General features: G+C 39.2%; 1 protein-coding gene across 1 annotated transcript in view; it reads left to right on the top strand.

Annotated features, from left to right (window-relative positions):
- Nucleotides 1-278: 278 nt before the first annotated feature.
- The window catches only part of PHEX (phosphate regulating endopeptidase X-linked), a 94,822-nt gene continuing 71,035 nt past the window's right edge, over nucleotides 279-24,065 (top strand). The window contains exons 1-5 of the mRNA XM_058018462.1: nucleotides 279-422; nucleotides 4,513-4,581; nucleotides 5,759-5,920; nucleotides 21,641-21,727; nucleotides 22,777-23,003. Of these exons, the coding sequence (XP_057874445.1) occupies nucleotides 311-422; nucleotides 4,513-4,581; nucleotides 5,759-5,920; nucleotides 21,641-21,727; nucleotides 22,777-23,003 (657 nt within the window). The 5' untranslated portion in view covers nucleotides 279-310. The remainder of the gene's footprint in view (nucleotides 423-4,512; nucleotides 4,582-5,758; nucleotides 5,921-21,640; nucleotides 21,728-22,776; nucleotides 23,004-24,065) is intronic.

The following is a 24,065-nucleotide window of genomic DNA, read 5'->3' on the forward strand; positions in this document are numbered from 1 at the left end:
GGACTGCTGAGCACTTGGCTCCTACAGGCAGCAAGGGCTGCACTAACTGTGGCCACTGCTTGCCTTTCCTCCTCCTGGGCAGAGCACAACGTAGGACACAGCCACTATTTTCCATGTGATTTTGCTTTGAGAGGCAGAGAGCAGGAAGTGCCTAGGAAATGGTTCATGACAGAAACCTGGAGTTTTAAATAGGAGAGAAGAGGAGGAGGAGGAGAGCACATGGGCACAGTTTGTGAACATTTTAAACACTGACACAGCAGCAAGGGAAAACCAGACTTCTGAGAGAGCAAGCACCTCCCAAGCTGTCCTGATGGAAGGAGAGACAGTCTCTGAGGCCAGGGGAGCAGGCAGCAAAGCCACTCGGATCGCCCTCGGTGTCTTTGTGAGCGGCACTGTCGTGCTTGGCACCGCTCTTTTCTTGGGTAAGTGAAAGCCTTGACACTAACCTGAGCACAACCTCCAGCCTGCCTGCTGGGTGCCCGTGTTTGTGTCTCACAACGTCTTTCGGTGAAAATCTAAATATCTTTTTCTTTCCCCTCTTTTTATATTTATCCTGGAGGGGATATGTGTCAGTAAATGAGTTCTTGTGGGAATGCTAGAGCTGGGGGATGCAATGGGAACTCATGTAACATTTTGAATGCTGAACTTAAATTTGGATACTCAGTTGAATGTGTTCTGACCAGACTTGGGTTCTTCCACAGGACAGAGAGAAGCAGGTGAGATTATGCTGATTACGGATTCAGTGGTTGTGACTGATGTGGAATAATATTCTCTGTTTCCTGAAAATGAATCTGTGTAGTGCGTGCATTTTATGGAATCTTTTAGAGTTTTCCTTCATTTGGTTTTCATTTAGGGCTTGACTAAAACCCCTGTAGAAATCTTCAATAGTGCATATGTGTGCACATATTTTAGATCTTTCTGTTCTTCTATGATGAATTGCAAAGTTGCCTTTACAAAAGTCATAAAGAGTGCATCTAGGATGAAATTGAAATATTTTTGTTAGATATATAAGCTGTAACTAGATGCAACTAAGAAGGAAATAGTTGTTCCTCTCCCAGATTTGGAATTAACTGTAGATTGGTTTTGTTAGCATAACTTGAAAGCATATGCGTACACTTTTGAAATTATGTGTAGAAGTATAAATATGCCCAGAAACTCCAAGCAAAGAGGAAACTGTGTTTTATCCTGTAAGAACTTTGCAGAGTTGGATCCTCTTTTGGAGCAATTCTGCCCAACTTTTTGTTTCTTTAGACCAACACAGATTTCCCCAGATTGGTGAAAATCTTGCCTCTAAGTGTATCTTTTTCTTTCATCCAATCCTTTATGATCTTGTTTGAAAGATCTGCTTTGTTTGCAGTCACAAAACAATGTCAGGTTTTCCATAGAATATTTAAAGCAACAGGCTCACTCTTGGTTAGAGCTCTTTTGCTCTTGAGCAATTTCTGACACATTTGCAGGAAAACAACTCCTATGTCAGTGATCCCATTCAAGTAAACTTTTTATAACCATGAGTGAGTTTGAATCTTCTAATTTCTAGATAAAAGAAAAAGTTTTTCCCTTAAAAAATGCAGTATAAACACCAGGGAGTAATAATGGAGAGACCTTATTTCTTTTTACCTTCACTAGATTTGTTTGTTTGTTGCTTAGAGCAATAAAAGGAATTGATGTTTACCACCACAGCTTCTCAGAGATAGAACTGCTTTATCCATAGCAAGGTGTGAAAATTCAGGCAAATATATTGATTCTTGCAGACAGTTTTCCAAGTGTGCCTGTGGCATGTTCTGTAGGCAGCAATTCAATATCAAAATTTTCATTGGCATAACTGCTAAGAAAATAAAAATGCTGGCCTTGGGACAGCCAAAATGCTTTTAGGATTTCTTTGGAAATGGTCTGAAATTTTCAACCTAAAGAACCAAGGAAAAAAAGTTAAATTGTTGTGGTTTAACATTTTTTCAATTAGATGTTTCCACACTTCATTGTGACATGGTTTTGTTTGTAAGTTTGAGCTAATTTTTTTTTTTAAGTTTTATTTAACTGTAGAAATGGACATCATTCTTTCTGTCCATATTAAACACTTCAGACGTCTCAAGATGTTCTTTTTTCTTCAATTTTCATTTAGTCTGCAAAACTTATTGTTTTTGATACACCTGAAATTAATTTTCCAGCCTGAGGAGTGAAAAGTAGCTTTCTCCTGCTCTCTTCTTCTCATAGTTCCTACAAGTCTAAGGAAGATGTGGGAGAATCAGGTATTGTCATTTACTGTTCCTTGCTCGTGCTGGCTGTGATCTCTCTGTGACTCCAGTGGGGAGCATTGCTGGGGTCCTGCCTGTGGCACTCTGGTGGGAGTCCTGTGACAGGACAGGAGCCACCCCCTCCTTGGAGGAACCAGATTGCTCTCCAGTGTCCTTGGGTGAGAAGTCAGGCAGCTTTGAATCTCAATTTGAGAGCCTCTTCTACAGACTTGGTGGAACATTCACCTTATTTCCATCTGTACATTTGTATTATTTTTCTTTTCCCTTATAGATTTATTTTTTTAAACTCAGTTGTGGAGTGCATTTGCTTAACAATCTGGAAACAGGCTTATCAAGGAGGAAGCTAGGATGCTGAGAGTTATAACCATGACTCTTAAGTAATAATTTTGTGATTAGTTATCTTAACAATAAAAAAGGCAAGAGAAAAAAACTGTGCAAAGTTTTTTCTGTCAAAATTAGCTGTTATTTAAAATGGAAATGTTACTACCAAAAATTTATTCTAATTATAAAATTGTAGGTGTCCCATTGAAATGGTATTTTGTGTTTGTTCAGAAGTATCAAAAGCACAAGGGCTGCCTCAGATTAAGCATGAAATTATGTCTGGGCTTTTCCCTCCTTTCTCTGCTTTGTTGAGAAAAAAGTCTAGCAAGCATTCAAGACCTGGATGGATTCTAAAGGACTAAATTCTAATCAGGGGAAAAGGTGAGTTGAGAGGAGTGCAGCACTTAATTAAAAGGGACAGTATCTATTATTTGTAGTTCATCTTTGTAGTGGCTCAAAATCATATTCTGGAGATCTCCACTTCTCTATTTTCTCCTGGTTTTCAATATTCCAATTACAACCTTTGCATGCCTCAAAATCTTGTGTATTTCTTGGCTAATTGACAGAGGTGTTTGAGGTGTTGTGTTTCACTAAACCAATGAAAGCTGCGGAAAAGCTGTCCAGAAATAGTTTTACATTCCCATTTTTTGAGAAACTTGGATTGAAATCCAGCCATTTCTGCTATTAATTGCCATTAAAACTGTGAGACTGGAAGAGAGGAAAGAGCTTTTTATTCAATTCTAGCTTTAGGACGTTTTGCAAAAAAATTTTCCTGGGCTGAAATGAAATTTCAAATTTTTCTATCACTTTAAAACAACATATAATTACAGCAGAAATTGCTTTGGAACTATCAGCACTGTTAAAGCTATGGTACCATAATATATTCCATTGTTTGGTTTTTTCGTTCAGTGTTATTTGCTTTTTTTGTTTTTGCCAGGGACTGTTATTAAGATAATGGGTACAATGAGACATTTCTTTATGCCTACTGAGCACATCTAGTGAGAGCTATTTCACCTATCCCTTGGGATTCTCCCTTCCTAAACGCAAGTATTAATTATCTGCATATTTGCTGCCTGAGAGCAGTGTCTGAAATTAGCAATTCCTGTGCTTAAATTTCAGTGGCAGTTGTAATACATGTTTTTAAAAGATGAGCGAAATTAACTGACAATTTCATAGCTCTTCTCAGCAAGGCTTTGGGAAGCAAATGCAATTACAAAACTTACAAGACAATTCAGACAGAACCTGGCTTGTGCCCTATAAAGCACAGCTATCCTTGTGCCCATTGCAGTCTGCTCTGTTCCAGGCTGGAATGAGGAGACCCTGGGAGGGTCCTGTAGGTGCTGGGTTGTGCTGGGCAGGGCAGTGCTGCTGCAGGGCAGCGTGGGCAGCACAGCTCAGGGGAGCTCTGGGAGCCCTGCAGAGGCTGGGGAGGCTGCCCCGTGGTGCATTTCCAACCATGGAAGGTGCAGCCTGGTCCTGTGCAAGGTCTCTGCCCATGGCAGAGCATTGGAATTAGAGGATCTTTAAGGTCCCTTCTGAGCCTAGCCATCCTGTTCTCCTGTATTTCCAGGCTCTGGAGGATGATAACAATGTGAATTGTTTGTATGTGGTGGTGCTCACTGTCAGGGAGTAGGGCTGAAGTGATGCTGCTCCAGGCACTGTGCACAGACAGCCCTTGCTCTGTGCTGCCTGTGAGCAAAGAGGGGCAAGGAGAAAGCAGCACTAGGAGGGGGAAGTTATTTGTACAAACTGCAGTATTTACATAATATATATTCTAAATATTTACTTAATATACATTCTAAGTGCTCTAAATCAGTGCAGTCAGAGAGGCACTGGGACCAGAGGCTGCACTGATATTGGAATGATTGAGTACACAACATTTGGCTGCAGCTGTCAAAATTCATTGCAAATGATCTCATTATGGTTTTCTATTTTGCAGTTAGCCAAGGTCTTATAAAGTTTCATCCGAAGCAACAGTACTGTTTGACTGCAGAATGCATTGAAGCTGGTAAGCAGCAATTTTATCTTCTCAATTATATCATGATTATAGTATGTTAATGAGATATTTGTACCATTTAATTTTTTTCCCATTATACATTTTACTCAGAAAGCTCGGTTAATGAGGGAGAAAGAGCGACGATCCCAAACTTTTTAGAAAGTCAGTCCTCAAGTTGCTTCTGTTTTGTTTATTTGTACAATTAAAATTCGCATTTTAATTTGGTCTAATTCTACTAGTCTAACTAGGTTGACTCAAAGTTTCCCAGAGGGGTTATTTTCTTTTTTTTTAATAGGAAAAAAAAATGTTGAGTGACTTTGAGTGACTAGACCTTCAGGAAGATTTTGTTGCTTCCTTTCCAGTTATCAGAAAACTAGCAAGGGTATTGTTAAGCAGAGAGATGCTTTTGTACCAGATCTGGCACACATTTTATATGATTTTATATAAAAAGAGGGTAGATTCAGACTAGTTATATGGAAGAAAATTTTTATGGTGAGGATGGTGAAACACTGGCACAAATCACTCATAGAAGTTGTGAATGCCCCATTCTGGAGGTGTTCAAGGTCAGATTGGATGGGACTGAGCAACTTGATTTAGTTGATGATGTCCCTACTTTTTTAGAAGGTTGGACTAGGTGACCTTTAAGGGTTCCTTCCGAGCCAAACTATTTTATGGTTTTATGATTGTGTATTGAAAAGCTACTGAGTCTTGCACTTGTCAGACTGATCTCTCTCTTACCACCTCTCTTTCACTGACAATAGTAACTGGTAAGGAAGCAGTCACAAAATGGAGCTGAAAATGCTGACAATCTTTTTCAATGAATGTAGATCAGAATTTGATTTGTTTTCTTGTGCAGTATTCAGCTAGAGGTAAACACTGCATGGTTACTGAAATGCTAATCACAATCTATTTAATATGTATCACTACTAAATTCCTCAGGCAATTAATTCTATCATGACAACAATGGAGAGCCTGTCTTCAAGTGCCTGGCTCCAGCAGCTCATGTTCATGTAGTGCTAAGTTCAGTCATCATTGCTCTATGTCTCTCAAGAAGATTCATTGCAGATATTTTGTCTTTTTTGTTTGTTTGTTTGTTTCTCATTAATCATAATTTCTGGACTGTAGCCCTGCCTAATTCTCTATTTATAAAAAAGTGTTCCACAAAATCTATGTGGTATTTTTTTTACAGCTGCTAGCATCCTGAGCAAGATAAATCAATCTGTAGATCCATGTGAGAACTTCTATCGATTTGCATGTGATGGCTGGATAGATAATAACCCCATTCCTGAAGATATGTCCAACTATGGTGTTTATCCCTGGCTGCGACACAAAGTGGACCTCAAACTAAAGGGTAAATAGATAATTTCTAAAAGTACTTGGTTGGCTTGTCACTGTAACTTGTTAATTGGCTGAGTTTGAGAGGACCAAAAATCTCCACAGTTCTCATCACTGGAAAACACCCAACAGCCTGACTTGATGCTCTCTTTTAAGTATATTTTTCTTTTTTTAAAATTGAAAATTACATTGAGAGATAATGACTTTAACATAAACAGAATTTGGGAGGAAGAATAGAACTGCTGGGAATTCTGGTAATTCTACAAGTTAAGAATGGATGGATGAAATTATATTGATTATAAAACAAAAGGCAAAGACAAGGGGATTTAAATCTTTCCCCCTTGAAGTAGATGGTTAGACCAGAGTGTAGGAGCTTAGCACATGCAATTAAGAATGTCCCAAAATCAATCATCAGTCCAGGGCAGCAGGCTGTCTCTAACAGTGACCAACAGCAGGAAAGAATGTAATAAAGCCAAACCAGGGTGATATTTTCCAGTACAGCTAGCCCTCAGCAGAGGCAATTCTCAGGCTTCCGGAGATGGAGGTTGTTTGGGTATTGGGTTTCCTTCCCTCTGCCATTCAGGCTGCTGCTGAAGTACCTGAGCTATCATCAGTGAAACAGAAAGTTGCTTAAGAATGTGTTTCTGGAGGAAAAAATAGCTCCAGGGTGGAAATGTGTAGGAAGAAAGGTATTTTAATCTGCATGTGACTTGACTTTAGGCTATATTCTGCAGTGTGGCTACCTCGGCAGGAAGCCCTGCAGGCCTGCTGGGGAGAAAGGGTGATGATTATTGTTAGGTAGGAAAATCTTGCCAGATTCTTACAGTCTTGGCTAGAAGACAGTCATTCAGAAAAAGGGAGACATGCAAGATTTAATATTGTTGGTGGTGTGCTTGAGCTTTGCCCACCTTGAGTACATAATTGACATAAGAATCCTGCTTGAGCTCACCACAGAACAGAGGCCAGTTTTAGAATTTCATGATTAAATACAGCATTTGTTTTTCTTTGTTTTGTGTAGGCACCAAAGCTCTTCTCCAATTGCTTTCTGCAGTCTTATTGTATCCAATTTTCACATCATTAAGTATATTAAAAGCTGCATTTGGGTTCAGAATATGAGTTTTGGTTTTCAGCACAGTACACGATCTCAAGACTTTTGTTTAAAGTCTGCTGAAGATGTCGCAAGGAAAGGAAAAATAATGTTGCCAGAGCCTATTTTAAGTTATTCTTTGCATTCTAATTGTTCTGCTGCCAGAATTGGGCTGTATTAGATAAGTGCACGTCCTGCATGAACCATAGCCACAAAGAGGCCAGTCTTAATTGAATATAGAGTAGCAAGCTGTCACTGTCATCCTTAATTTCCTCTTTTTGCAGGTCCTAATCAAGGACATCATGCTAAGCCAGATTTTTATTTGGTTTTCTTTCTGCAGTTCCTTTAGAAGTTGCTAGTACATAGCTAGAAAAAATGCAAGACAAAGAAAGAAACATCCAAGTGGGAAGCATTTGCTTAATGAAAACTCTATATCAGATAAAGGGAGTTTATACAGATTTATTTAATAAGAGGCCCTTGGCACAGATAGGGACAAAAATATGTGAAATGCTGGTTGGTGTACAGGAGTATTTTTAAAATAAAACTTCCCATTTCTTCCTTAACTTTTAACTTCATAAACTTTCCAAAATATATTATTTGTAATTAATAAAAAGGAGAATAGAAAACATTGGTAGCTGAAATAATAAGCATAACTTCAGCCTCTAGGTATATTTGTGTTTTCTCTTGCGTTATCTCAATATATTAGCTCAACACTGAGTTATTAATTTGTGTATGACCACAACCTTGCTAGCAGTTTTAACAAGAAGAAGAACTTCTGCACAGAGAAACAGTTATAGGGCTGAATAGACCTTGGAAGCAAATTTAATCTCTCCTTTCTCAAGAACTCTTAGCAGAACTTTGTACCACATGGTAAATATACCTGTTTGACATTCAGTAGATTAAAAAAACCTCAGTATTTAAAGACCTGGTCATTATGCAAGTTCTATGCTCTGAAATATTTATCATATTAAAGAAAACTATTAATCTTAAAATGACAACATGGCTTGGCAGAAAGACATATTTTTCATTTTTGATTTTCTTTGATGGTATGATAGAGATGGAGACATTTATTCAGGCTATATATTAAAAAATTATGTTAGTTAAAAGAAACTATTTAGACATCTAATCTGTTTTTGGTCCCTGAATATTCCTGAGCCTACTCCTGTTCCAGAGAAAAGGGATTTTGGGCAAAGACCTGTTACACAGATTGCACAAGTGTATCTTCAGTATTCTGGAAACTTTTTTTTTTTTCAGGAGCAATTGCTACAGAAGAAGATCTTCCAGTAGATAATGAGTAGCAAGTGTAAGAATTAATTTTGTCTTACCAATGAAAGGTAGTTGTGGCTGTGTAATGTAATGTACTGAGCCCTGCATTAGGTGTTAGTGGGCTTGAGAACAAAGCATTTTTTTTTCTATTTCTTTTGGGTGTTTTTGTTTGTTTGTGGTTTCTTTGTTTGGTAGTTTTGTTTTGTTTTGTTTGTTTTTTGTTTCTTTTAGTGTGTGTTTGCAATTATCAGTTTTGTTTAGTTTTCTCTTTTTGGGGTTTTTTTTTGGTGTGTTCTTGGCGCTTTTTTGAGACTCACAAGAGCAAACAGCTTTTCAGGTGTCAGCTTCAAAAAGGGTAGAACATTTTCTGTATCAGGGAAGGTTTTTGGTGCCTTAATAGAGAATTCTAAAGAGGAAATGGTAGTAGGTCAATCCAAAATAGCTAAGGACTACTGGGTGGTAGATTTTTTTGTCTGCATATCTCTGGTTGATTAAAAGATCAGGATTAGAAATATTAATTTTGGGGTTCTAGATATCCAAACCGTAATGTGATAGTTAAAAGTAGGGTTTTTTTAAGATTTGGGTTTATAATGGGGTAGGAATATGTATATGTATATGATGCTCCCATGGGTTTTTCTGGCTGTCTTAAGATGCATTCAAGCTAAAATCATATCATCATATCCTCTTTAATTTCTTTTCCATATGTTGTTTGAGGGTACTTGGGTTTATTTTTCTGCGCTCAGAGGAATCCACAAACCACATGTGTAACTTGCTTTGATCTCCTGACTATACAAAATAAATAAAGTTCCAGCCTGGAGAAAGTAGTGGTAGGTCTTTCCTTGGATGTGACCTTCAGCAGGATTTCAGGCGTCGTGGAGGAATGTAAAGGAGATAATCGTAGAGCCAAAAATACCTCAAAAGCAGAGGCCTGTGGTTTGGGTTATAATCCAAACCTAGGTAAGGGACGTGTAATATTTAGGCTAAAATTGCTTATAGAACTACTCCTTATAGAACTTTTCTGGAGAGGACTGATATATGACTACTTCCCCTTAACCATTCCTGGCTGGAGCCAGCCTTTCCTTTTCAGCTACACCGCTTGTTAAAAAGTACCTCACTAAAGAGCTAACACTTCTGGTGCCCAAGAGGCCTCTGATGAGGAAGTTCTTGGAGTTCTCCAAAATGGAAAGAATCATTTGGCTGTGGCCTGTGTTGTATGAACAGAAGCAATCTCAAACTGCAACAGCTCCAGCCTCGTGTCAGGGCAAGATAGCAGTAACTCTAGGAGTTACTAAATGTTTTCCAAATACCATAATATTTCCTGCAAAGCTATTTGTGTTCCTGATGAAGTTTTCCATCTTGATTTGATGACCTCCATTAAGGTTTTAGGAAGGCTTTTGTCTTGTCACTGAAAAGCAAGTGGCTTTTTGTGAACAGTTCAGAGCTGGAGGTCTGAGGCACATAATTCTGTGCTTATTACCTGTGGTGAATGTTGGTGCTGAACCCAGAAGCTTCTTTTCCTTTCTCTGAAGTACAATGGTATACAGCTGGCTTATTTTTTTCTTTCTGGGAGTGACCGTGCAGGAAGCAATAAATTAAAATAAAAACAACAAAACAAAACTCCACAAACATTCCTAAATCTCAGCACTGCAAAGGAGCTGATTTAAATTATGTGAATAATTTGTGAATATATCTTCCAGATCTTTTCAATTTAATTTATGACTGTGGAAACCAGTTTACAAATTAAGACTCCATACTATTCCTGGTCCAGTGAGACACCTACTTCAGTCTGATTTGCTGTGCTAAGCTTTGTAGTGTGGCTGTTTTCTGAATGTCAGTCAGTTTAAAATGAGGAATTTCCAGTGTGGTAAACAGAAAGAAATGGAGGCCTTTTAGGAGAATATGGTGTGTGGGTTTCTAAAGAACATGAGACAGACAGCAAACAAAATATCTTGGCAGCGTAGGCAGCTTTTCCCAAGATAATCTGCAATGATTTCCTTTGGAAAAGAAATTGTTTATAAGTAAAACTGGTAAGTAAAAATATATCTTTGGAAATTTATGCTGTTTGACTATAGGATATCCTTTCAGACTGGTCCCAGGAGTTGGTGTTGAGCAGTTGTTGTTGCTGTTGAGTGGTTGCTGTCATGCACAGAGGCCCTGTGCCATGGGGCTCCTTTAGGGCTGGGTCTCTCACCATTCAATTGATGCTCAGCTGAGACCACTGGGATAGTCTGGATATGTCCCATGAAATCTGTAAGGCAGCTGCTGACACTCCTCCCCAGGTTTGCATTAGCTGACCTGTCTCTTGTAATTTGTTTCCTTCAAAGTTATTTGAGCTTTTTGAGCGCTGTCCCAAGTATGAGGAAGAATACCAGTAGCAATTAAAATAAAAGAGGATATTTATGGTTTTGCCTCCAATATATTGCTGGCTAACTGCTCTTGAATAACAAGAAGGCAGAAAAAAATCAATAGCACTTCATGCTGTTTTGCTTGGTCTTTTCTGCAATAAATGGATCTCTTTTCAATGGTACAGACACTTCTTCAGTGGTCCAAATCTTTACTATAGTGGCTTATTTGTAAGAAAATGTAAGAGAAAACATAAGTGGCACAAGTCAGGTTAATCTCTCCAGGCAAGAAGTTAGTAGCTTTTTGGTAAGTACCTAAGTCAAAAGTGGAGAAGCCAGGACTTTTTCCAGGCTTTGTGGCTGCTCAGAATGAAATTGTTTGTAATGGGTGATTTTTGGGAAACCATGAGTACAGAGAGGAGACAATTTTGGTTCCTAAATGAGGTTTAAAGGCAGCACAGTGACTGAGCCGCAGGATTCCCACAGCAGCTGCCTGGTTTGGAGACAAGAATGGCATCCTCCTCTGAGCCCTCAGCTAGAACCAGAGCAGGGCATCCTGCTCGCTCCTGTTCCACATGTGGCACATATTTCCCTTAAATTTACAGTGAACCTGGGGTTTGTATGATATGTGCCACTCATACTTGCAGATACTGAATTTCAAAATTTTTAATGGCTATGTTTGGGTGGGCAATTTTACAGAATCAGGATTGATGCCTTGGAAGGCCCAGCAATCCATGACATATGATTCTCCTTTTTGACCAAAAAATTTCCACAAGTACATGTTGAAAGTATTATTGTAATGAAGTAAATGTAATGCTGCCATTTAGTATGGAGCTCCACCTATATTGTAATCATTGGGAAATTTGCAATCTTCTGGTGTAAATGTGTTTTAAAGTCTTTTGCCTAACACTACAGTAACATGTGTTATCCCCTAAAGCATAATACCAGGAGGCCAGAAGGGCAGGGCAGAAAAGAGGGCAATTCTACTCAAATGAGTAAGATTTATTCTTGAAATTTAATTTATGAATAGAGGGTCTCACTTCCTTATACAACAATATTTTGTTTGGTCACAGTTTGTGTACAGTTATGTTGACTTTTGGAGGAACTCACATGATGGGCTTATCTTTTGATATACAAACTCAGAGAATTTACCAAATACTGAAACTGTAAACAAACAACATTTCCGTTTGGGAAATGTGCTCTGTGTTAGGGCACTGAGCAGCATTAGGAAGCATTTATGTAAGCACAGCTGTGTGAATGCTATTTCCATGAGAACTTCCATATTGCTAAAATGGATATTCAAGGAAAGAATTTGTGGGGCAATTTCTTTTCAGGGGGTGTGGGGGATCCCTAGAATGTCAGTACATTAGTTGGGTTTATTTGTCTAAATAGAGAATCCTTTAATGAAATTCGTATTTGGAAATATTTTTTTGTTCTACTTGGTTTATGTTCCTTGGGAACTAGAACCTATATGAATTGATTAATTATGAGATTGTCATGAATTCCTGTGGAAATACATATTCATAATAATTACATCCTCATGAGTGCAAAATTATTTCATAATGATTTAAATGTTCCATTGGAATATCATAAAAATTAATAATGAGGGGCTGTTATTTTTCAAGAGTCACTGCTCCATCCATGATGAGATGAATGCTGCCATCAAGAATTGGCTGATGGACATTAATTGCATCAAATAAAAAAGATAGTTTCCTGAATTGAGAACTGGTGTCTTGATCATGATTAAATACATTTAAGAAAAACCAACAAAATAAAACCCTAAACCGAACAAAAAACCCTAACCAACCCCCTTAAAACCAAAAAAATGAAAAAAATAGCAAAGAAACTAAATTCCCCCCACCAACCAACCACCAAGCCATCCTGTCCCCTCAGCTCACAAAAAAAACGAAGGGGAGGAGGGAGACACAGTTTATCAAAGCAAGGCAGACCGAGATTAAGGCATCACTTCCACAGGGGCTATTCTGAGGAATGAACTTATGGAACTGCAGAAAACACAGGTAGATTTATTAAAGAAGAAAACAAAAACAAACTAGTTACTGGTTTGATAATAGGGAAACTTTTATACTTAATATCTAAGGCATATCTGAGGCCTGTGAGCCAACACAAGGCCTTCCGAAAGCGACTAATGGCCCCGTCCATTGACATCCTGGGTGGCTCTGCCTTCCAAAGTGGGAATATACAATACAGCAGGTGTGGACAATCTGAGAGGAGGCTAGTGCTCAGCATTGTTTCATATTTCTCTGTGAACAAGGGGTTTGACATTATTAAATTTGCCAATATTAAATCAGCATTGATTATTTCAATCACTTATGCACACCAGTAAGATGATTCTGGTTCTGGTGATCTGATTATTAACAATGGGGAACTGAGAGTAGAAATGTAAGAAAGTAGTGGAAGGCTGGTTAAGAAGGGAATGCAAAAGACATGAAAGTAGAAATAAGGTGTGCTTTGGAAAAATTTAAAAACTCTTTTAAAAGCACCAGAAAGGTATATTGATTTGCTATCTTATTTTACTTTAGACACTCAAAGCAAAAGGCTTTAATTAGGCAAGGATAGTTGTAACCATATGGAGAAAGATTTTTTGCAAGCCTTTGATGCTAGTTTGTTCTCCCATATATATATTTAGCAATCAGTACAGAAATATAGACTATAATTAATCAAAAACTCAAAATAGGTATTTATAAAATGCAAGGAAATATACTTTGTGCTGCATTAGGCTTGGATACTTCTCTTCCTGTGCTCTGAAACTGAGAATTCTTTACAGCCACCAACGCACAGAGAAAAGGAAGAAAAGGCTTAATGTCAGTAACAATTTAGCAATTATTTAATTTATTTATGGTGGCGAGAAATTTTTTTATCACTTTTCATGCTTGTTTATTTGTGAGTGAGTAAAAATTTTATCTTTAGACTGTGTATTTTAATATTTTGGACTTTTGGAAACAAATTTTTATTGAAAACCAATTATTTGCAGTTCACTTCTGATAAAGTGTCTGGTGGGGGAAAGGACTCCAGACTTCACATGTGAGACTGTACACAAAATATGTGAACTAGCAAGAAGCAATGCAGAGCAATTAGCAGAATCAGTAGTTTACAAAAAAGGAAATAAATTTATATTAGCTCATATTTTAGGGAAACCTCAGAAACCAAATATTGCCATCAATTGCTACTAGAGGAAAGAAGTGATTTTGAGTACTTAAGTCACTTATCAGGAGACATTGTCAGCAGAACTTGTGTTTTTAAGACATTGAGGATTTTAATGAGGCCTTGAAATGATGAATTTGAGGTTGGGTTGCACTGGTGTCAGACAAGAACTGTGAGCAGTCATCTGCACCTCCACTGAGATTTGTCTCTGTGGTATTTTCCAGGCAGGCAAGATCTTGCTTTGCTCTTCTTCCAAGGCTTTCAGATGCACAGCAATTCTGAAATTGAAGCTGGGTAGGTGCATTCAAGTGGGAGTTTGACCTGTGCTATTAACCAGCTAAGATGGATAAAGTTGTACTGAAACATTAAATGTTGTGTCCTACAGCAGATGTCCATGTCTTTTTCAGAAGAGTGATCTGAAAAAACAGATTTAACTCTAAGAATAGTCTTGGCTTGATGATACTTTTCTTGTTCCCAAGAAATGTGTTCAGCTTGAAATATCAATTAAGTCTATCACTTCCATTTAGAACATACATACATACATATATATAAATATAATATTCTTCACTCTCCCCTCAAGACCCCATTCCAGCTATAAGTCCCTTTTCCAAACTGATGAGAATAAAAATATATGTATCAGATTTTCTTCTTTGACTATTTTGTAGCCTGGAATGTTGCAGTCTAATTAAATCTTATTTTCGTGTATCAAGACAGAAATGTTACTGTTGGTCAAAAGATCTCAGCAGTCTTGTGTATAATTCTATGTGCTGTGGCCAGTGCTTTTATTTTGGGGTAGAACATTGTGCCCCTTGTAGGAACAATGATACTTACCACTGCCAGCTCTCCTTCACTTTGGACTGAGAAGGAGGATCTGGAAACCAGATACTCTAAATGAATGTCAGCTGGCCCCAAACCATTCTGAAATGATCACTCTTGAAACGTGCAAGCTCATGTTGCTTCAGACTGTACGTTTGTCCAGCTGTGATGTCTGTCATAGCAGTGTGGTATCAAAGTTCTTTGTGCGCCCTTTGGCATCTTGGCCAAATCTCTGCTCTGTGAACCATCCTGATCTTGACTGCTGAAATCCAGAGTGCTGAGAGTTCAAAGAGGGGTGATGCCTTCATGCTGCAGTTGGAGGGATAAACATCCCCAGTGGCACACTTGCAGGTGGATACTTGGTTTTAGAGGTTACTTTGCAGGAACTCTTTTGCCATACCGCTTAAGCATGAAAAAAATATGGGAATTAAGAGTTAGACATTTTTATAGAGGGCTAGATTAATCATAATTATCTTATTGTTCAGGGACCTCAAGGAATGACATTCTGTACACATGTGTTGTGTGTTTAGTTTGATTACTAAACTCCAACCAATGTTCAAGAAGGTTTTTCTCTACATTCCAGAGGTAATTCCTCACAGAACATCCTTCAAATAACCTGCTGTTGGCATCAGAGGGCCATCTGCAATTTTCCAAAAGATAAATTGGGTTTTGTTTTTTCACAGAGGGAGCACATAGCAGTGCTAACTTAGGGGGGAAACAAAGGTTGTCACTGATAGCTGGAGATGGGAACAGCTCTTTTAATTATTCTTCTCATCAGTTAAGAAACTCAGTTCTTATAGCTGTAGAGCACCGTGAGGGCAGGGTGACTAGCAGAGTCTTAATCGCTCAAGTGTTGAAAGAGAAATTATCTGTCATTGGGTATTTACAAATAAACCTGCTGAATGTGCAGGGCCTTGGGCTGCTTGATCCCAAAAGAATGCATTACAAGTTGCTTTCAGTTTAGTGCTGAGCGTCATCTGGACAATGCCAAGCAGCTCCCACTGTCTCTGAAATTAAAAGGGCTGAGGGGCATTCACTGTCTCCAAAGGATCAAGCTCTTTGAGTGTGTGGATCAAGTTCAGCAAGCCTTATGCTGGTAAAGGAGCACTGTTCCAATCACTAGGAGGCTGACATTAGTTAGATAAGGAGCAGTCTGTGGCTCACTTTCTTTATCTGCAGCAATGGATAATGGCTGTGTCTCCTTGCTCTGTCATGCCTAAGAGTGCTTTGAGATCTGTATCCTACATGTAGAGAGTGCAATGGCAGCAGTAACCACTAGATTATTTCCTGTGACCCTTTTTGTGTCACAGACAATTACATTACCCATGTAATGCAGCTCAGTAGCTTGCACTGGGATAAAACATAATTGACTTTGGGGTAAAGTTTATCTCCCAAAAAAGCATGAAGTCTTTAAGATATTAAGGGGCAGAGAAGTCACTATCTCCTCTGGTTGCTGGTTCCAGTGGTTAATCAGTGTCACTGATGAATTTGTCTTGATTGTTCAACCATTGCCTTTCTTTGTGCCTTTTTGCCATAGACTTCTAAAGACCTCTCTAGCACCAAGCATTTTCTAAAGGTGTTTTGATATTGTGTTCCCATCACTCTTTCACATCTCTTGTGAGAAAAATCATGTTCCCTCACTGCATGCATTTTTTGTCCCTCCCTTCTATTTCTCAAGCCACACCCTCCAAAGAAAAAACCCAATTGTTTTGATATTTTTCTGCCCTCTGTCCAACTGTCCAACATTGTTTTTACAATTCCGACAGCCAAAGGGCAGGCTGTGTTCCAGTCTGTCTCACCAGCCTGTGTACACACTAAGATCATCTCCCCATTTTGATACTTCTCTGGTTTTGCAATCCAAGACTCCTGTCTGTTCTAGAATTGCCCTGGGAGTTCACACTGCATTATTTGTCTGCTTCTAGCTTTTGAGTCCTCCAGGGTTACAACTTTCCAGGAAATAGGATGTCCCTCGGGGTTCTTGTATAATTTTTGGGTTTTTTTTAGTCCAAGCATATTCCCTGGGGGATGTTTGCACATGGAGTTCTTTTTCTTCAAGATACAAAACATTATAATATATTTCAGATCATTGCCAGATATCACTATGCAAACACTTGAACTTGCATTTTCCACACAGAGCAAATGTTTGTAAAAGGATAAGGACAAAAACTAATGGCAAAATGCTATCTTTACCAATTGGATATTTCTCAATATTTAGGGTTGTAAAGTGCAGAGAAAACTTGTATTTTTTCTCACTAGAATAGGAAATAAACCTCATGGATAACACAGTATTTCTCAGGATTTCAACTCAACAATATATATAGGAAATGGTCTGATAGGGTAAGTATATATCAGCATACAATCTGATCAGGACACTGATAAATTGAATCAATATTTCTAATCTGAATGAATGGTGTGCATGTTTCTTTTCTCTGCAAATCTGGCTTTTCCATCCTTTTTCATGCAGTCCAAGTCAGAAGAAGGAAAGGTATGGGATTTCTTGGTGCCATAAATAAAATATGATGGTAGAAAACCAAAGTGAAGCTGTGCAAGACAGTGGGCTGGAAAATCAACAAGGGCTGGAAATGGAAAGTGAGATTAAAGGTAACACTTAGCCACAAGACTATCCTTAGCAGCTTTAGAATAGTATGCAGCTAAATAAACACACATGCAAAGCTTACTTTGTAATGTGCCTTGCTCTCGCTTTTAACAGCAGATGATTGCTATTTACTCAAGGGTAGCGAACCACAGGAAGCTGGCCTTTTTTAGCACTCTTGCCCTGGAAAAGAACTGTGTGAAGGCAACTCAATATAAACTCTCTTCCTTCCTTCCTTCCCAGCTCCCCACCCTCAGCTGTGCCTTTTTTTCTGTGTATCTGAGCATCTCCAGTTCAGACAAATGAAGAGCACTCCCAGCTATGGAGTGGTTTTTGCTGGTGAGGCTGAGAGTTTGTGTTTCATAAGAGAGTCAGGGAGTGCAGTGATGCAAACCTGCCTGACCTGGGGCGACAGAAGTTCAAGAACCTTGACTGAAATGGGAACTTCTACACGTTCATCTCCTATATACAAGAAGGTGAATGATGAAGCCATTTTCAATCTCAGGAAATTTAGGATATTGTGAACACCTTTAGCCAGATTCTGACTGTGCAAGTGGTAGCTGCTTAATGCCATGAGTTATGTTATTACAGCACTGTGGAGTGCAATTGCTAATAGGTGTTGACACTCGCCATAACTAAGTTTTATGTGAAGGAAAACATAAATCTTGCATTTGGGCATCCTGTGCATATGGAAACATGAACAATGAGGTGCTGAGGTCAGTGATAGAGGCAAAGAACTTCTTTTTATCCCAAAGAAAATGACTTTGGAAATAATTTCGAAGTGAAGAAAGTGAAAAATGTAACTGAAAAAGAACTGTCTTGCTAAAAAAGCTATTCAAACATATACTTGATATTTGGCTAAGGAAATGGGATCCAAAGTGTACATTCAGCTGGTTTAAGCTATGCTAGTTCACTTTGTGATTTTTGGTTATGATATTCTGCTTTGCAGGCAGGCTAACAGTATAACTCAGGAGTAGCAGAAAATTGTTAAATTTTGGTTGATGTTAATAACAATTCAGTGCTTTTTCAGATGCCTGGAAATCAGCTTAGATTGTAGTTTCTTTTTAACCTCTGCAGATTTTGTTGGAGTGATGTGTATTTCCTAATCTGATCAAAACTATTTATTCCTAATAATTCTTCTTTAAAGGTAAAAAGAATAGTGTCCTAAAATGGAAGATTACTTTAAGAAATTATAACTTTTAGTTTAAAACAAGAAAACAGCAAGCAAGCAAGCAAAACAGCTCCAAGAAGAAGCTCAGTGTCTTTCTCAGTGCTAAGTGAGCTGTTTTAGTCAAAATGTTGGTAGCCCTGATCTCCCTAACTAGGTCAAAGTTTAAGGAAACTGTGCTTAAAGAAAGCCTATCAGACTGAATTGCTCAGTGGATTTGTATGAATACACACAATTCCTTAGTGAGGCATGAGAGCTGGAGCTTGGAAAGACAAAGTAAAAAACCAAACAGCAAATCTGTGGTCTCTTATGATGCACAGCATTAACTGATCTTTGGTGGTCTTTCTCTTCCTATCCCTTGAAAAACAACATAGGTTTTGGTTATATTTTGGTGTCAAAACAGAAAATATCTGAAGCTATTTCAATTTTTCAAAGTAGAAAGACAATTCTCCTAGACAAGTGTAGTTCAGGTGAATTTTTTCAGCGGGACTGAATTTGCTGTCTGTGTGTCACTGGCTGGCATTTCCCTTGCTGCAGATGAAATCCATGTTGCGTGTCAGGAGGTGAAGCACTGCTCAGGGTGTGTGGGATGGCCCTGGAGCAGGTTTGCTCAGCTTGCAGAGCCCTGGGAGAGCAGACTGAGCTGCTGCCCTGCAGAGAGCAGCAGGCATCGACCCACACAAACAGATTTGCTCTGTTGGGTGGGTTTGTCAGAGCCTGCAGCTGTGGCCAGGCTGCTCACAGCACCCAATATTGCTAATTTAAAGAGAGCTTGATGGGCCTACATTGATTTCAGTCACAGTAGTGACTTTCTTTCCATGAATAAGCAACCTCTAGACAGACTAATTGATTACATATATCTTTGTTCAGTGTGCTGAGCTTCTTGCCTTTTCTTGCTGTTCTTGCCTTTTCTTGCTGTTCATCTTTAAGAATTTAAATACTAAAGGACATGTAAAATCCATATGTACTGTGAGCTAAATAAGAAGCAAATTTCTAAATCTTGTGTTTGGATTTTATACTAGTTAATGTAATTTTATATTATATCCACATAACTAGTGGATGTGCACTGCTCACATCCACTAATTAATACATGGATGTGAGCAGTGCTTCAGTTTTGTGCTTCCAAATCTTTCTGAAAAATTGAGGTTAAGGCTGGGAAACCTCCGTAGCCTAAAGACCATCCATGGATCACACCCCCTATTTCAGTGTCCACAGGATTCAAGCATCTTATTGAGTCTTTCATATTTGATCACTGGATTTTATGTTATCAGAACCGAGAATTGTCTTCATAAAAGAATTCTGAGCAAGCTGGCAGCATCTACCCCACCTCACTCTTTGCAGTAGTGAGGTAGTGTAGATGTCACATTAATGAGATGGTTTGATGGGTAAACATCAGGTCTGATTTTAACACAATTTGATGCAGTTTTATCTGAAGAGTTGATTTTATTAGCTCTTATAATCTGTTTCTCTCTTGAGCTTTAGCCATTGGATTTTATTAGCTTCAAAATTTCATGGTTGTACAGCTCACTGGCAAAGAGAGAAATTATTGTAATGGCTTTAATGGGAGGGTAGTTTTTCATCCTTAGTTTTATGGAGGATTCATTTATCATTTCTTTCAAAATGCCGTTTTGAAAATGTGAGCAGGTCTGATTATGCTGCTACGAATTGTACACAGTGAACATATATATAGATGATTTGCATTATATTGTATTTAACTATTTGGGAAATATTTGAGGATTTGAAACCAAAGCTATCCTCTCCAGAAGTATTTTTATGGAAAAATCTTATTCATAACTAAGAGAGAATAATCTCATTAAGGGTCTCATTAATAATCTCTTAAGGGTCTAAGCAAATGAATTGGGCAGTGGGGTTTTTTGTTTGTTTGTTTAAGGAGAAAAAGGGTCGGAGGGAGAAAAAAGTGGCATTGCTCTTTACTATGGTACTCCTTGAGTAAAATAAAGTAATAAACAGTGTGAGGTCAGCTTTATGGTCCCCTGAGTGCTCACATGAGCTCAGGTGGGGAGCTCAGGGGTGCAGCATGCCTGGTTCCTCAGGGGCCTAGGGAAATTTTGGGAAATAAATGCCTTAAGATCCTGCCTCAAGCAGTGAGTTCCTAATACTGAGAGAAGCTGTGCAAACCCAGGCTGTTCTTCCCAGCTGAAGAACCCAGCAGTCACACCCAGCTTCTGCCTCCCTGGAGAAGAGGCATTGTGGGGTGGAAGGAGCAGGGCTGGAGAGTGAGTGCCTGCCTCTGTTTGCAGGAGGGCGCTGCTTTGGATGGCAGTGCCACCACCCCTTCTGTACTCTGCATGTCCCCTGCCAGTCCTGGCAGAGGAATAACATTGCCTTGACCCTGATCCAGCTCTGTGTGGGAGCTGTTTGGTCTCACCATGGCTGGTGTTACGGAGCCTCAGTCGTTCTCTGCATTCACAGGCCTCTGGGACTCTTTGTTTTCTTTGTTCCCCCTTTTGTGTGGGGCACACTTCTCTGCACACTTGCACTGTGCTTCCTCTGCTCATTGAAACCCAGAGCCTGGGGTGGTGCTTTGCTGCTGGGAAGGGAGTCTTGAATTTTTCAAGGCTTTTTAGCTCTGGCTGAGCACGTAATGGGAGGGACTTGATGCCAGTAAAGCCACTCCTTCCAGTGGACCCAGTAACATTGAGGTAAGGCTGTGCAGGACCTACTTGGGTCTTGCAAAACCAGACGAGGTCCAACAGAGTTTGCCAGCCCTGTTCCTGTGCTGTGCTCAAGAGTTACCTGCTTCTCCTGGCCATGGGAGTGCTTGTGCAGTGCAGCACCTGAGCTGACAGATCTCTTGAAGCTCTTCTGCCTCTGCATTCATCCACAGTACTTTGGATCTGCAGCTGCATTGTGGCGGATTTACAGCTTATTCCTGGGATCCTGTAACCTTCTCCATTAGGTCCTGATTTCATAATGTACCAGAAGCTGAGCCGCTTGAAAAAATTCCTGACTCCCTGCTCTGTGTGTTGGTTCCCACCTCACGATTGCCTGTCACCTCAGTTGCTGAGGGTAGCTGGTTGTGAGGATGAGTAAAAAGCTGCATCTGTCATTTGGCTTTATATCAGTTCTCTTTAAAATAAATAAATAAAAAACCCTTCTCTGTTGGGGATAGAAAAAGGTTCAATTATGTCTGTGCTACTGCTTAAGAAAGTACACAGAAAGAAAGAAAGTATGGAGCCTCATACTAAATCAAATAAATCCTATGATTAAAGCCAATGCTGAAGCAGGCAAACAATATCTACATCTTCCAAAGTATTGAAAAAATTACTTGTTTTTTTCAGCATTGTTAGAGAAACCCATCAGCAAAAGACGAGACAGTGAAGCTGTACAGAAGGCAAAGATCCTTTATGCATCCTGCATGAATGAGGGTAAGTAGATTGATTTGAGGAGGGCATAGATGCATTCCCTGCATTTATAAAGGCAGGCTTTTTGTCTCTCTGCAGAGCTCTGTGAAGCTCTGTGCAGATACATGGATTTTGCTGATATGGATTCAGCTGGGGTTGAGGGTCTTTTGCACATTTAAAGCTGTGAATTGAGACTGAGGTACACTCAGGCACAAGTCAGTTTTAGAGAAACCCCTGCTTGTCAGAAGTATGAAGAGATATTTATCTCTTTGCAAAAGGATGTTAAACTGTGCCTCAGGCTTGTGGGGTTAGTGCCTGGGGTTATTAAATCAGAAGAACTCTGTGATGAAATTCTCATTGTGATGTTTTCAAGAGCCTGTTGCTCATCACCTTCTACATTTCTCTAAATCTGTTTAATCAAAACACTACCCCAGGGCTGGGTGTAGACAGCCCTGGACCCTTTAGCTTTGGTATCTGCATGTCAAGCAAGTTAGCCATGTTTGCAGAGTGCTTTTCCTCAGATTGTAATGCTGCTGTAAGGTAATGTTCACTAATTTGGGACCCATCACTACTCTAAGGTAGCTGCACAGGTGAAAGAAGGCTTTGAAGTCCCCTTTGTCCTTCTGACTCTTTCAGGATTTATTTTCTGCACAGTTTTCTTCCAGCATGGCCTGTCTGACTGCCAGCAAGTGAGATAGCTTGCTCTACAGCTTTGGTGCCCAGATATTGACTCTAGCTTTGATTATGAGCAATAACCCCCCTAATTTCCCTAAAACCAGTGAAATTTCTATGCTAGTTCCTAAGCAAGGTGTGGTTTTTTTTCTTTAATTTACCTAATTCCAGCCTTTGCCTTTTTAGAAAGGCACTGACTTGCTTCTCTTATTCTTAATACAGATAAACAGGATTGGACTTCTATGCTGCCATGCTCACAGGCAGAGCAGAGGCTTTGAGTTTCAGCTATTGTGTTTGCCGTGCCTGGAAATCAATTGGTACCAATAAATCTTTGTCTTGTGTGGCTGCTGCTGGACTTGAATTGTCTGGAATGTAATTGTTGTCGCACTTTGACATTTCAGATAAAATTGAAAAAGCCGATGTGAAACCCCTGTTAAGTATCCTGAAGCATTCACCCTTCCGCTGGCCTGTGCTGGAATCCAACATTGGACCTGAAGGGCTGTGGTCAGAGAGGAGGTTCAGCCTGGTCCAAGCCTTGGCAGCTCTGCGTGGCCAATACAGCAGCTCTGTCTTCATCCGTCTGTATGTGGCTGCTGATGACAAAATCTCCCACCGCTACATCCTGAAGGTACAGCACAGCATCTCTGATAGGTTACTTTGCATGCTGCTTTATGGTCTCTTTATTTAAAAACACGTTTACATACCAAAGGTTTACATTTGATTGTTATTGTTATTATCTACTGGCTTACAGATGTATGTAGGTGCCAGTTTAAGGGAGTGTAGAAGCCACTAGCAACCACTTGCTATTGGAAAGTATTTCTGTGCAGGTTTTCTTATTTCAAATGGAAAAAAACCCATAAAAATGTCCCAGTAGACCAATAGCCAGGGTCTATGTGCATGAGAATAAGAACTCAATATCTAATTCTGTGTGCTGCTTATGACTCATTGGCTGCATGAAGAAGGCTTTTTGTCTGTGAGGATGAAAAATGGTCCATCAGTAGCAGATATTTTGAACTTGAGCTGTTTTTCTTGAGATGGAAACACTTAATCTGGTACTTATACAGCACCTTAAAACACAGATTTATCCCAAGTGCTTTTAAATGTGAAATAAGAGAATTCACATTTTTCCTGAAATGCTTTTAGACCTGAAATTGCTTTTAGACCAAAACATTACTGAACTCTTAACAGTGCACGGCATTAAATAACAGTTTAGTAAGAAAAAGACTCAAGAAGTGTTGCCTCCCTATAGTCTAACAAAACTCCAGATAAAATTGTATAACTGTGGGAGGATGGAGCTCCAGTTAAAATTGTATAACTGTGGCAAGACTGAGTGCCTGGGCCAAATGCATTGTTGTTTAAGAGCTTCAGATGAGAAGCCAGAGCCGACTTTCCCTCCATGGCTACAAGAAAATAGTTCATGAAACAAGAGAGAAGGAACAAATAAGAAAGTTATGATGGCATTCATCACAGCAAGAAAATGATTTAAGATCCTTATTTTGCTGGCATCTTGGCTAGCTTTAGGTGAAAAGTGACATATTATTCTGTAGGGTGTTCTGATGTTAGTTTGATTAGGACCTTGATCTGCAGAATGCATCAGCCAGTGCTCTACTTTGTCCATGTTTTAACAAATTCCCTCGAGTGTAGATGAACCACACAGTATTTCAATCTGCTTGAAAAATGGCTTTATTGC

This window comes from Melospiza georgiana, chromosome 2, assembly GCF_028018845.1.
Source record: "Melospiza georgiana isolate bMelGeo1 chromosome 2, bMelGeo1.pri, whole genome shotgun sequence".
Classification (NCBI taxonomy): Eukaryota; Metazoa; Chordata; class Aves; order Passeriformes; family Passerellidae; genus Melospiza; species Melospiza georgiana.